Source organism: Parambassis ranga, chromosome 22 (assembly GCF_900634625.1).
Source record: "Parambassis ranga chromosome 22, fParRan2.1, whole genome shotgun sequence".
NCBI classification, from domain to species: Eukaryota; Metazoa; Chordata; class Actinopteri; family Ambassidae; genus Parambassis; species Parambassis ranga.
In genome coordinates this window covers 7,939,761-7,953,365 of record NC_041042.1, presented here as the reverse complement: position 1 = coordinate 7,953,365, position 13,605 = coordinate 7,939,761, and the positions used below count along the sequence as shown (strand labels likewise).

Sequence of the window (13,605 nt, the reverse complement as noted above, 5' to 3'; positions counted from 1 at the left end):
CTTATATTAACCTTATATTGTGTAATATATTACATTATATGGAGCTAATGTGCACCCAAGTTTTGTCTCCTCTCCCCACCTTTTTTACCCGGTGTGGGTTCTTCTCTCTTCGGCACTTGCGGATGTCCATCTCTGTGGTGTTTACACAGCCGGGCTGTGAGAGACAGAGCAGTGTTTCTGGGTCAGATAACACTGTTTCTCCAGCATGTATTGTTTGTGCCTCATACAATATGAGGCTGTAATGCCATGCTCACAAAGGGCTCGTATGCAAAGTCACTGGCACCAAATCTGATTCTGCTACCAGCGACAAAACAGGGCTCTCGGCTGAACAGTGCGGTGCTAATTCTGCTGTTTGCAGGCTTTAAATGCTAAAATTGACGACCTGTATAACAAAGCTTTTTTTCTGGCTTTCAGCTGTGTTCATTTTCAGTTTTACTGTTGCAGCATCTGGGCCCCCTTTTCCTTACTTTGACCATTACTCACCACTGGCCGATGGACGTCCCAGAATGCCCTCTCCTGGCTGTCAAGGATCTTCCTTTCTGCCTTGTCCTTTTTCCTATCAATCCTGAGAGCAGTGGAAACAGACCACACCAAAATAGCATAAACACAACTCTGTCACTGCCACACACACACACACACAGAGCCAAAACCTACAGACAGGCCAGACTACAGAGCAAAAAAGCTGAGCAGTGTGGGTCTTGACCTGTCTGCTCACTTTGCTAAGCGATGCCTGGTGTTGCCGCTGGTGGGGTCAAACTCTTACATAACTGACATTTACAGATAGGCCCTTGCCTAGCATCGTTGTTCCCCAGATATGAGAAAGGCTTATTGCCTTTATGCCTTTATATCTCCCTGACACTACCACACCCACTGAATGATGATCACTTCAATTTAGATTTTTTTTTTAACACAAGATTACTGATAACTGAACAACAAGGTGCTGTGCTTACACATGCCAGCCACCAGATGGCAGGTTTACAAAGAAATTAGAAGTTACGTGTGTATGGTTATTGTATGGGGAAACAGAAGATCATAAAAACAGCATTGTTAATGAGAGAAGCTGTAGCCCAGAGCCCAGCTGACACTGCACACTGAAGCATACATACATGCATGCATACAAGCAGCCAAATGTTAGCATAGCCCAAGAATGAATGCATGAACCTGATTTAATCACTTTATCATGGTGCTTTGAACTCACTTTACTTGAGCCTCAGCTTGCATGAAAATAAACTCCCACTTCCTGGCGAAAGCCCTCTGGAGCCGAGCAAGGTTCTCCTGCAAGGAGCCAATCAGGTGAGGTGTTAGAGGAGACAAACCAGTGAAAGTCTGGTGTGGTATTCTAAGCCTAAGCTAGTGGTTGCATCTCATTATTTATTAAATCATTGTATCCAAGGAATGTCAAACCTTTTCTCACAGACTTTACATCTCATGGCAGGAATTCATGAGCACACTGCAACTGAATGCTGTACGCTACATTTACCTTGATATTAAAAAGAACTTTAAAACTGCATGATGCACCTATCTGAGCTTCAAAATATAAATACTGTATCCTAATAGCAGCCAAACAAGCATCTGTCAAAGATACAGTATGTGACCTCATTACAAAGGGAGGAAAAAACTAACTAGCAGGCATGTTAACAGTGAGAGCAATGAAGCCCGCAGGTGTAAAGCGACCTGAATAGGCGAGAAAGGAAGTCTGCTGGACAACAGTTGCAGAGTAATTTTGAATATTAAAGTGCAATGGATTGGTATTGTGTAACAGCAAGAGATCAGCACAGCAGCTGTTGCCCTCTTGAGGCTGTATTGATCTGCAGATACTAGCTAGATATATATATATATATATATATATATATATATATATATATATATATATATTTATTGTTTACATTTTAAGGCCAGTATATGGCAGCACTGTACTCCACCAAAGCCGTTTACCTCTAACTATACTGCATAATTGCTCTCATGAATGGAGTTCAGGTAAATGAAGGCAATGGAAATATTATACTATGACAAAACAAAATTTACTTACAGCCTCATAGTCAGCAAGCTCAAGCCTGGCTTTATTCTGCATGGTGCGCTTGCACAGGTAAATGGCTGGAGGGGGAAAGAGAGAAATCATAAGACATGAATTGGGCAACAGACTTCAGACCGGTTGTTTGCTCTGTAACTGTTTCCAATGAATGGCTCTGCTTTTTGCTGAGGTCTCAGCTGTGTGAACCAGCACTAATGAATGTCTAACTGGAGCAGGCAGGCGATGTGTTGTCTTTTGAAATAACAAGCCATGAGTAAATGCCATGTAGATAGCCCGGAAATGCCGTCAAATCAGTGACTGTCCCTTTATTTTGTTAGGCTAATCTTATCCCACAGGATTCTCTCCAGTGGGGGATCCTTGGGGCCAGATGCATTACAGGGACCGGCCCTGTGGATCAATACCGTATAAGTGTCAACAACTGATCGACAGTGTGTGCTGTGTTTCAGCACAGACAGGCAGCTGAAGGCATTAGGGACATCTCGCTAAAAATTGACAGACAAGTGTGTGACTCACCATAGTCTGTGTTCTCGGGTTCCCAACAGTTTGAAGGCCAGAAGTACGGAGACTAAAAAAAGAAGAAGGGAAAGGAACAGATTTTGTTTATTTACTCGTGTATCTTATTCTGTGCTGTCATCTGGATAAACAAGAACACTCTCCAAAATGAGTGGAATCTCCCATTGCTCATGCTCCCTCTAGGCTCCATGAAAAGTCAAAAGAGGACTCTTTTTTTTGATGTTCTTAAGACATCCATGTGCCTCACATAACTATCTGGGGAACTATACTCTCTCTATCCATATTTAATTGTCTATTGCAACTGATATTACACATTCATAGTTCATTCCCAAGTACATTAATAATGGATCACTCACATCTATCATGTATTCTTAATAACAGAGCAGAATTAGAACTTATCCAACACATATTTCATTTTCACAATTTCTCACAAAGGTAATTAGTGAGAGACCAAAGGACTGACACTGATATATGTGTTTGTTTGATGATGAGGGAAGTTAATATTCAACATTGTCATTTCAGACTCACGTCGATCTACGTCACCAGTGTGAGCACAAAACAGCAGAGAACATCTGTGTCTTCTACTATATAGGATCTATTTTTAGATAAACACTTTTTAATGTCTCCTCTTCACTGCTGCAGCCCATTTCAAATGCACTCTGGACTCTTTTTAGAGGTTCTGATGACGTGGGCCTGTTGCATCACTAGAACATCAGAGGGAATATTTTTAGCCTCCGCTGAATGAGCAAGTGTGACACACGCTGCCCTCCGTGCACAGGCACAATAATGGCGTTTAATCTGGAGCAATAGAGGTAGAGATAAATGCATTCAGAGGTAGACTGAGGAGGAGGAGCAGGGGTGTGCTGGTGACAGTGAAAAGTGCAGAGCCAGCTTAGAGCATCGCGTATACCGAAGCTCGCCTACTGTAAGTGGATGGCCTGGATTGACATGCTAATGGCCCAGTCACAGTAATGAGTCATCGTGGAGCCTGTAACCATCAGGGAGACCTGTCAAAATGAATGCTCAATAAGATGGAGCAAAAAGCGAAAAGGAGCAAAAACACCCCTCTGACTGGGTGAACGGCTGACCTGCAGGTCCTGTTCTGCAAACCAAAGTGCAGCGTCCAGCAGGGATCTACAGTATCGACCTTGGTGGGATGAGTAATAGGCTTATGAGGGATTGCTCTCATTAGCATCACGCAATAAACACACCCCTCTGATACACTATGTATATTCACAGGCCACCGTTTGAAGGACAGTCCAACAGTTTGTACCTGAAAGCGATATAGGGTTCCATCATCTTTAAGCGTCAGGACATGGTCAGAGATGGGGAATATGTAGCCATGGGCAGCGATCAGACTCCCTAGGTGGATGGCTTCAGCTGATAACACAAAGAGAAGGCACACATTTGAAAATGCCTTCCTGCTCTGTTGTGTGTACATGTATTGACTGATTTCTCAGCAGGATTACCTGGATCCTCGACGGAGAGGTTTTTCATCAGCCACTGAACAATGTCGGCTCCTGTTATTCCAGAGGACATTGGTTAGAAGTGGCAAATCTGCTCTACCTTTGACAAAGGCTTGCAAAACACAAACACAAATAAGCTCTGAAGAAGTCTTTGTGAGTCGTCTCTGTTCAAAGCTGTGGGTCAAAGCTGTCAAAGCGTAGTATAAATATAACACAATGTTAACAGGTTTGCAGTCCTTCCTCTCCCTGCTGCTCCTGGACAGCACAATATTTTGGCCCCGTGTTTGTGTTTGGCAGAGGCTGCCAAGAGAGGTCGTGAAGCCGTCGGGCCTCGGGGAGCCATGTGAAGCAGTGACTCAGAAACAGCCTCGGGGAGAGAGGGAGCAACCCCCTCGTCCAACAGTGGTGACTCACATCATTCACAAGCACAAATATAAAGGAGTACACAGAGAGAGAGAGAGAAAGGAGAAGGAATGCAGAGCTGCAGCAGTGACAAGGGCAGCATCACACCACAGGCTGTTTCCTCAATGGCCGAGCTCTTATCGGCAAAGACATCCTCCGCCTCTAACCACAGTAGCAGCAATTTAAATGAGCCCAAAAGGTCATACTTGCTTTACTGATTCTGACTCGTGAGTCCCTTTACAGGGTAAGACAACAAAACACACACAATTATCGCCACATCAGGTAAGATGAACACACAAGGAACTGTAGCATATGTAAATGTGGAATCACATGCAGTCATGTAACTTTAACACTAACCTGATACTACACTGGGGATTTTGGAGAGGAAGCTTTTGACTGTCCGGATCGCTACACCTCCTGCTTTCTCATCTTGTATTCTCGTAACAATGTCTTCAATCTGTGGGGAGACCAGACAGACAGAGGTCATTCAGTCAGAGATCATATTTCAAGCATCAGCCATTAAAAAGTTATACTCAGACAGCAGCGTTTTAAAATAAAAATGAACTACAGTGATAGGAGTGACATAAAACCCAATTTTTAACAACTTATCTTTGGATTATTAAAACTTTAATGAAGGAATATTATAAGCTGAAGCAGCACTTGGCCTGAAATGACCTGCTGTAAAAAATCATTATAACATTATGAAGCTGGTTTACATATTCAGCAGTCATGAAGCAACCAAGCAGCAAAACAAGTGTGAAAGTGCTACAATATTAGCATTAAGTTAAACAGTAATCAAAGCGTCAACCCACATTTAAACATTAATGTAAAATGCTCAATGAAATGAAAAAAAGAAGCTGATAATCAGCTTGTTGTTAACATTTCATCAGGTAGTTAAGTGGTTTTATCAGTAAAACAGGAAACTACTAACAAGAAAAATGGTAACATTTTATATGCAGAACCTTAAACGGTGTGAAAACTAGCTTAGCCTGTTAGGGCCATTATATAAAAAAATACTGACCAGGAAGAGAAGGGGGTATTATTCCGACATTAACGTCAGAATGTTTTAGATTAAAGAAGGAATTTCGCCTGAAATAAAACTATGTAGAGACGTTGCTCGCTAGCATGATAGCCGTGGAAGAGTTTATCAAGTTATACTTTTCAGCTGGGTTTAGCGTCATGACGTCATCCTCAGCAGCCGGACACTGCACGAAACTGGGTTTGTTTAGGAGGAAAACTCATAACAGTTTGGATGAAGTGATAGTATTTGTTCACCAAGAGCTGCAGCAGACCGGACAGAAAGCAGCCAGGCTGGGTTACGTGGTCCATTAGCAGGTATCACTGTCTGTATGCGGTGTGTAACGTATCTGCCCAGCCAGTGGGTCAACTGGCAGTGGGTCAAAGCAGCCATCAATGGTGATGACGTCTTTACAACGCGACGTGATTTCTTGACAGAAAAAGCAGGATAACTAATGCAGGTAAATCTGTGAGTTTATAATGTCAGAGAATATATTATATATTATAATTTTTTATTTTTCAATATAATAATAGATAATAGAATTCTGAGATTATTCTCGGAATATTATTACCCCCTTAACTTTTTTGTTAGTGATATAAAGTAATAATTGGGATGTTTTCCCCCATAAAACTGAGACAGAATGGTTATAGATGTGAGGACAACTGAATCGCTTACATGCACATATTTGCATGGTAATACAGCTGACCATGTTTTCTTTAGCGGTAACAAGGACTCTGGTCAGAAGGCCAATTGAAAAAGGCTGTCACAGCTATTCCCAGAGGCGAGAAACATCACACCTCAGCCAAAGACCCAAACACATCACACATCAGCTGCCTAAAATTAGACCCTGGTTCAAACACAACCTGTAAACATCCAGCCACTGGAGGACACACATGTTTAAAGACACATAAATATGAAGAAATCCATAGACTTAAATAAAATCTATGTTTGGGCAAGTCAATAAATGCAACATTTATGAGCCTCAGTAGTCAGGTCAGAGTATGTATTGAGCGCTCTGTGTTGCCTCACTAGAAATCAGTCTTTATATATAAAAAAAAACAGAGTTTGCACAAATGATCTGTGTTATTGTTACAACAGACCACATACAGCAGCCACTCAGGCTGTCGTGCTGCCCCTTAAATTCTTTATGGCTCCCTAAGCATCTGTCTAGTACTGTAAGTAAGAACACGCAGAGGCTTGCACGCACATACAATCACATGTAGCCTATATGTACAGAAACAAACACACTGCTACACTATGACAAAGCTGATTGATCAGGTATATTTTGAGGTTTCAGTTCCAGGGCTCATCACACTGTGAATTGCCTTTTCTGTCTTCTTTCATCCAAAGTAGGCTCATAGTCGCAGGCACGCAGCATCATGCTGTGCTCCAGTTCGTGCCGTTCCAGCATACTTTTCCCCCTCTTCTCTCTTTCCTGCTTTCTCCGCTGTTCATTCATCATTTAACATAGCATATCTGTGGCTGAAGTCAATCCACTATGGAAGGCAGACAGGCTCTAAAACTCTGGATATAGTTATCTGCTAAAGACTCTGTAACTGTTTATGTTTATGCTTCTTCCTCTGAGAATGCAGTGAGACACAGGTATTCAATACAAATTGATCTGTGTGTCAGTGCTATGCTGAAATTAGCCTTTAGCTCAACCCTTAACCATTCGTTTTTTATTGGGCCTTTATTATAGTGGACTCTGCTAATCTAATGTGTATTTTACCAGTTTTTTATACATATTTTGTAGCGTTGTGCACCTTTTATTAACTTATCTACAAAAATGTCAATTTAGGATTGTAGGGTAAGGAGAGCAAGACAAACACAGAGTACAGCAGGTTGCAGCAAATGTACTCAAACCATTATAATCAGGTAATCATCCTCCTTGGCAAAGCTTCAAATGGATGATTCATAAACACACCCCATAAATCTACAACAAAACATGCAGATATATATGGATTTAATAATGCAGAGCAGGAAGATGGGAGCGAGCAAGACAATTGCGTGGCAAGACAATTACCAATCTCTCACCATAAGCTTGAGAGAGTGTCTTGGCATGAATTATTGAACATCCAGTATGGAGAATTACTGCTTCAACTCTGTTGATAAATCTCTCACAGGAGAGAGAGAGAGAGAGAGAGAGAGAGAGGGCTGCATCTACCTTCTGTGTTGTTAACACAGCCTCTGTATTTCAAGCCTGCTTTTGCCTACATTAGGGCCCGAACACTTTTACATGAGCACAATCAGGGGCACAACAGATTAGCCACTATGAAACAGTGTGATGACAAACCTTCCACGCAAAACAACAGGGAAAAAAAGCTTTGAAATCAGCAGTGTTGCATCCAACTCTGAAGGACTCCTCAAATCCCCTAAGACACAACAACATGCAAGGATTAAGTCCTTTTGTTCTAATGTAATAATGGACCTTGGACCAAGCATTGCAAAACAGAAAGAGGAGCTCATTATCTCCCTATAGGATGACAGCAGACAAGAAGCACTTGGCGCAGCCACAGAAAGTGCACATGGTATCTCCTGCATGTACAGGCTAATGGTGTTGCAGCTTGGTGTGGAGGGTTTTTGAGAGCTGAACATTGCTGCTTGCATGTGATAACAGCACTTTGCCCCTCGCCACCAAGCTCTATAAATGATTATCAGGAGAACACTGTCTTGTGTATCTTGCCACCGAATTGCGTGTTTGCATTTGCGGCACACGTGTGTGCAAATCTGTACCAGGACACAACGCGCAGACAAAACACACAGCCCTGCTTATCATAGGGCAGCACAAGCTCTCAAGTGTGACACCTGAAGGAGGCCGAAGGTGTCGGGAGAATGTGAGCGAGCAGGCAGAGGTAAAGTATGACAACAAGTATGGACAACTGGCTTAAAAATACAAAAACAAAAAAGACACAGCCCATTATAACAGATTGAGAGCAGCAGTAAAATAAATGTGACATGTTGAACTCAGGAAACGTTCACTTCCTACTAATTGAATCCATGTGCCCATTTTTCCAAAAATGGCCAGAGACGAAGCTATTAAAAACTGGCCCAGTCTTTAGAAATGAGACCGCTGCTGTTAAAAGATGGATCAGGCAGTAATGGTGCCATTAATGATTCAGTAGTCATCAGTGGACTCAGACACATGTGTCATTGTTGAAAGACGTTTGGGGCCGTGAGGAAATGACAGAGGTCCAGGTGACAAGTAAAAGAGAGAAACTCGATGAGGCTGTGTAAGTATGTCGTGTCACGAGCTCCACGTTCTGTTAAACGTATGCTTAACATAAGTATTACATATATGATTAAAACATTCCTGTAAGGTGTGTGTTCCTTTTTTGACTAAAGAAAAAGCTTCTCTCGCTCTTCTTCTTCACTATATGTAGCCTTGAATGTTATGAATTTATTCAAAATACATCTGCAGTGCCAGGGAGATTTGCAAACGTATTACAGTAATCAATACCTCACAAGGACACACTATGGAAAAACATGAATAAATCTTGGAAATGGTAAATGATTATTCACTGTCTGACCTTAGTGGAGATATTGCATATTCAGACATGAATAAAGATTTTTATCTTCAAAGGGGTTAGTTTTATTTATGTCCTACAGCAGACAGGATGGAGGTCACATTATTTCTACCTTTCTTTACTCATTCAGTAAGACCCTATCTTTCTCCACACTATAAAAACATCATGATTAATATTGTAATTTCCTCCAAATGAAGAAAGTGATTATAGTTTCATAAATACTAATTAGTTGTTCGACACATGAGCCACCATCTCCTCTGTCACCTCTGAGGTATTGCTTGTGATTGTGTGGATATTTCCATCTGTTTTTATTCATTTCATCTGTTTTTATTTTTTTGGTTAGTTGTTTTTTAGGCTGCTGCTTTGCCTCACAGTATGCCAGTTGTTTTTGCTTTGCCTTCTAAATTGTCCTGAAGCCACTTGCTGTGTCAATTAGCTGGGACCCTGATGAACTGGCTTGATTTGCTCTAGTTTATATAAAAAATGATTTAAACACTTTAAATTTATGCTTTGCCTCACAGCACAACTAAATTGAACACTTTCTTTTTGTGTACTTGTGTTTGTATTGCCGGCTGCTGCCGGGTGTTGTCGCACTGTCTGATCCATTCTTTCACAGTGGAGTGGCCTTCACAATGCTTTCACACCAAATGTGTTGTCATAAACACTGCCTACCTCTCTAGACACTTGTGGGCTTGCAGGACACCACTGGCATAGTAATCTGGCCTGCAGCCTTCGCGTTGTAATCTCCTTGTAATCTGTAACTGCTGTATATCCAATACTTAAATTCTCTCCATAAGTTGTTGTACTGTAAAGTAACTTCTCCAAAGTACACACCCTGTCACACAATACTTTTCAGAGTGCCACTTTGACCTCTGCACCATACTGGGTGCATAATTAAGTGAGTTCCAGCTGGTGTGTGCTACCCTGGGGAATGAGGTGAGAATAAAGCCTGCTGGAGAGAGAAGACCCCCCTCCCTTTTTTTTGTTTCCATCTCTCCTCCCCACCATCCAACTGTCTTAGCATGCCAAGTCATGATGAGGGAGCTGTGAGCTCTGCTGGATGTGACTCCGGGGAGAGTCACTGACAGCCGTGCAAGGAGCAACACACAGGCTGGAAAAGCCCTGACAACTAACCAAGTGTGAAGGTTCGGAAACTTGGAGATGTGTGAATAAATCACATTTGCATAAACTCCATCACATGCTGACACATACCCCATGCATGTGCATATGACCACAAAAGCAGAAGCATAAACAGTTGCGTCAGAGCTCTTGGCAGTTCTCCTCATCATCAAAATCACCTGCTATTTCTAATAATATTGCATTTCACTGAGGCATCAACAAAGTCCTGAAAGAGACATATTCAACGATCCATTTCTTCTCTAAATTGCCATCTCCACAGGAAAGCCCTGTGGGGACGGCCTTTTCTTTTCCACAATAAACAACTGTTTTCCAATCAGGTCCTGCAGGTGAAAAAGATGCTTTTTACGCGCTAAGCCATTTTCCTTTCTGCCAATACCTTTCATGTGTAATGTTGGTTAAGTTCATTGTTAAGTGGGAAGAAATGGAGTCCTAAGCCTGGTAAAAACCATATGTCTTTATTGACATTGCAGCAGTCAGTTGTTGTGTGATTTAATTACACACCAGGCATCAGGAGCCTCTGCAGCTCAAGCAGCTACAACATTACAGAAACCTTGTCATGGCAAAGAGGCCCAGAGGTACAGGACTGTACAAGGAGTCCAATTAGCCACTGCTTGATTGCCTACAAAGTTCCTCTGGGAAACAGGAAACATACTGACGCATGGTCTGAAAGTACTGTGACACCATGTTTCACTCTGGTCTAGTCAGACCTATATGTTGGGACACAGAGTGTTGATGAGGACGACTATCACTTGTTTGGGCCACTTGAGGATCCCTCATGTTAAACCTACAGGGATACAATGTGGAGATTCCCTACATGGGATGTGCGTCATCACGGATTCTCTATCTCCATAGCAATGCTGGTGACAAAAGGAGCTAAGCAATTAAAAGTTTGTCAAGTCTGGCTCCGGCATTGGGCAACGTGCCAGCCTGACTGAATTACAATTACAAACCGAGCTCTTTGGATGCAGGGATAATGTTGTTGTCAATGCCTACTGACTCCCTGTTTTTTAAAGTGTAATTAAGAAGCTGAATTATGCTCATATTTATCACAAAATATACATAAAATCAAAGATTTGGGTGTTATTCTAGCATAATCCATGCATAAGATGGTCTGCACTGAGAAGTGTTTATGCCTGCCCACAGACCACAGTGACTCATTAGCCATCGCCACAGTCACCTTAGTTGATGAGGCTCAAGGAGGACAGAAAAAGATCATATCCCCTCTTGTAAATGTCTGTTGTTAGATACTCAATGGGTTGCTAAGGGCTTGAGTGCAGGGGAAACGAGAGTCTGCTGCTCTGCTGAGCAGATTGTCCACTCCAAAACAAAGTGCCCTGCACAGATACAGGGGCTACTTTTAAAAGAGGCGCTGTCTGAAACGAAGGACATCAGCGGCCACACATCCGACTGGCTGCTTTTATAGGCTCACACAAGTGTTCTGTTTTTATTACTTGTCAAAAATGAGCCACAGCTACACACCAACTAGCCACAAAAGGTCATTCGCTCCAGTGGGACAGAATCACATTACCTGCAGTTTACTCCTTTGCAAGATTTACCTCAGCGATCGTTTGCTTTCAGCAGCAATTTACATGCAGTGATGTGACTTTCAACGCACACACCTCTCACACCACCTGCATTCTGAGTGCCTGAGCGGCTCTGTAACAGTATGGACTCTAATAAGGTTCAGTATGCTTATAGCCATGAGTCTGTAATTAGGAAAGAAGGCTATATGAATGTGGTATAATGGAAATGAGAGACTGCAGCACACAGAAAGCATCTGCTGCTGTGTGCCTGTGTGTCTGTTTCAAAGTTGTTTCCAGAGAGGGCTTCCATCATTTATCAGCTTTGTATTCCCATCTGTCGCTGCAGGTCTCTGGTTTGTCAATCACAGCAAAAATATATTCCACAGCAGGTCACTGTTGTACTAAAATGTGACATTGGAAATAAAGAGGAGCTGGTCTTCAAAACACACGCAGGAATGATTTCCTGTGTCTCTCTGTGGTGCAGCGTGGGAGTAGGAGTCCTGTAGACAGTGTCCCTGTTCTTGCACCAGTCCAGTTAGTGGTCAAAATACACCTCAAAGTACTTGCACCCCTTCAACGGTTGGTAGGGGTCACTGGAGCCTTCGTGCTCCTCAGATCCACCACCAGTTTGTTTGTCTCTGTCACACTGAGCTGTAGGTGGTTACAAGTGATAAAGTTATCCACCCCGGCCCTGCACTCCCTCTCATCATCGCCAGTAATACATGAATCCTAACCCTAAATCCAGGTTCACAGCCTTTCTGGTGCCAGGAGACACTTTTCTCACAGCTGACGCCCATATGAGAGAGGTGATGCAGAACTTAACTTCAGTTCGCCTCTTTTCCATTATATTGATCAATACATCTTCATCTTGACTTCACATTTGCAGCACTGCGCCACCTAATCTCGTAATAATATCTGCAGGAAATTGGTTTGAGGTGCTAAAACCTCAGGACCATCTGTCTATCTTTGATGTTGGCACCGTCCCTCGACACGTCACTCCTGCCGTTCCCATTCCTTGAGGACGGTGGTAATTGGGTTACAGAAGACGGAGGAGAGAGGAGGTGTTGTCAAGCCCAGGTTTGCCTCGATCCCTCGCCGGGCCCCACAAGCCTGCTCTTGATGTCTGAGACACAGGAGACAAACTCGTTCACTACTAGAGGAGAGAAAGAACCCAGAGGCCACCAGGCGTGTTCTGGCTTCAGATTATACTTTATATAGAAGTTGGCAGCTCCACACACGGCGAACACTAGAAATACCTCTTCACACTCTAATGAGTGTATATTGAAAGGTCCATGTGAGATATATAATAGGCTTGATGTAACCGCAAAGAGATAGGGTAGGATGTGTGCTCCAGCAACAGTGTATTGCAAATTGTTCGGCTTCTCTAATCTGCACTCAGCTTCATCCATTACAAGACACACAGATGCTTCTTTTGAGCCTGTCATTAGCAAACAGTTGAATCAATAATGTGTATAGAATATAGCAGCCAAATGGTGCTTCTCAACATAATCAGCTTATCTGATCTAAAGAAATGTTCCTTTTCTTTCTCCTTTTCTAAAACGCCATCTGCTCTGAATCCCCTCTGTTCAGGGGACAGTTTGTTTCAGTCCTCAACTCAACTTGAAAATTATTCTCAGCTCTGCTCCTCCTGCACTCGCAAGCAATCAGTGTGTAAGGGAGGCCCTTGACCTTTAAAGATGCATGGATTTTCTGTCATGGTGACTGGTATAGGTGAGGATTTTTACAGCTCCACAGTGTATCATTAAGCTCCATCCCTCCCCTGCTTTTTCACCACCGAGGTACAACTGTCTCCCACACACTGCTGTTACTGCAAACCTGATGTCCCTGTTACCTGTACTGGCTCTCAGCACCAGTGTGTGAACTGACAGGCTTTTAGGGGCAAAGAGTGTTACTGTGACAACAGAGGGACTAAGTGAAAAGGCCTGTTATGAAAGAGAGAAGGCGTGGTGGGGTGCGTGGAGGGATA

At 42.7% G+C, this 13,605-nt stretch overlaps 1 protein-coding gene across 1 annotated transcript in view; it reads right to left on the bottom strand.

The window, feature by feature from the left end:
• The window catches only part of LOC114427240 (regulator of G-protein signaling 6-like), a 28,923-nt gene that overhangs the window by 3,784 nt on the left and 11,534 nt on the right, over positions 1–13,605 (bottom strand). The window contains exons 3-10 of the mRNA XM_028395144.1: positions 4,771–4,870; positions 4,015–4,065; positions 3,819–3,925; positions 2,546–2,597; positions 2,030–2,094; positions 1,199–1,275; positions 484–565; positions 80–154 (exon numbers count right to left, since the gene is read on the bottom strand). Coding sequence (XP_028250945.1) covers positions 80–154; positions 484–565; positions 1,199–1,275; positions 2,030–2,094; positions 2,546–2,597; positions 3,819–3,925; positions 4,015–4,065; positions 4,771–4,870 — 609 coding nt within the window. The remainder of the gene's footprint in view (positions 1–79; positions 155–483; positions 566–1,198; positions 1,276–2,029; positions 2,095–2,545; positions 2,598–3,818; positions 3,926–4,014; positions 4,066–4,770; positions 4,871–13,605) is intronic.